Below are 899 nucleotides of genomic sequence, written 5' to 3' on the forward strand. Positions count from 1 at the left end.
CATTGAAACGGGACGAGGTAACACGCTTGGAGTCTAAGGTGGTGGAAGTTTCAGCTGAGCTAAAAGCTTCGAAGTCAACTTGTGAAGAGGTTATCAACGATAACGCTTGGCTTAAAGAACAGGTGGAGAGCATGCGACGAGAGCTAGGTGAACTCGACGAATTATTAAATTCCAATCTCAACGAAATGAGAGAGGAATCTGAAAGGCAGCAACTGGAACACGAAAGACTACTTCAAGAAATCCACCGATACGATGAACTTCTTCGACAGTCTCAGGATAAGGTGAAATCGCTGGAAGAGCAGGGTGTGATGCTTGCTACTAATAACGAAGCAATTTCCAAAACTCTATTACTGACGGAGGGTGAATTGCTGAGCTCCAAAAAGGAGCTTGCAGCAGCACACCAGCGTGAGAAGCTTCTTGCGGAGCAGAAGCGAGAAATTGAATTCAGTCTCCAGCAGCTCCAAAGGAAGCATGTAACTGTGGACAGTCAAACAACCGCTTTGCAAGAAAAACTCCAAACGCAGGAGGCGAAATTACACCTAATAATTACATCGTCTCGGCAAGAAATGGAGAATGTAAAGATAAAATTAAACAGCTTTATAGAGAAATATGAAGAAGCAGAAGCAAGAGTGAGTGAACTTTCAAAGCGTATACAGGAGTCTGAAAAAGTTCAGAACAATTTACGAGAGGCGTACCAAAAGGCGAAATCTGCTTTAGAAGAGGCTAAGCAGCGCTGCTGCAAGGATACGGATACGATAAAAAAATTGCTAGAGGAACGTCAGAGTCTAGAAATAGAAAGGGAGGTTATTGTGGAAAAGTACAATCGCGTTCATGATATGTTGAACTCTTTAAAGAAGGACAGCGTGGGGAAATTTGCGGATGAGGCACAAAAGTTGTCT

General features: G+C 43.2%; 1 protein-coding gene across 1 annotated transcript; it reads left to right on the top strand.

Moving 5' to 3' along the window:
• Positions 1–899, top strand: Tco025E_10304 (BRCT domain-containing protein; the record flags this gene model as incomplete). Its single annotated transcript, XM_029377082.1, has 1 exon — positions 1–899. A coding segment is annotated over one exon (899 nt), but the record flags the coding sequence as incomplete, so codon positions are not given.

Source organism: Trypanosoma conorhini (assembly GCF_003719485.1).
Source record: "Trypanosoma conorhini strain 025E chromosome Unknown Tco_14.4_contig_01613, whole genome shotgun sequence".
In the NCBI taxonomy this organism is placed as follows: domain Eukaryota; phylum Euglenozoa; class Kinetoplastea; order Trypanosomatida; family Trypanosomatidae; genus Trypanosoma; species Trypanosoma conorhini.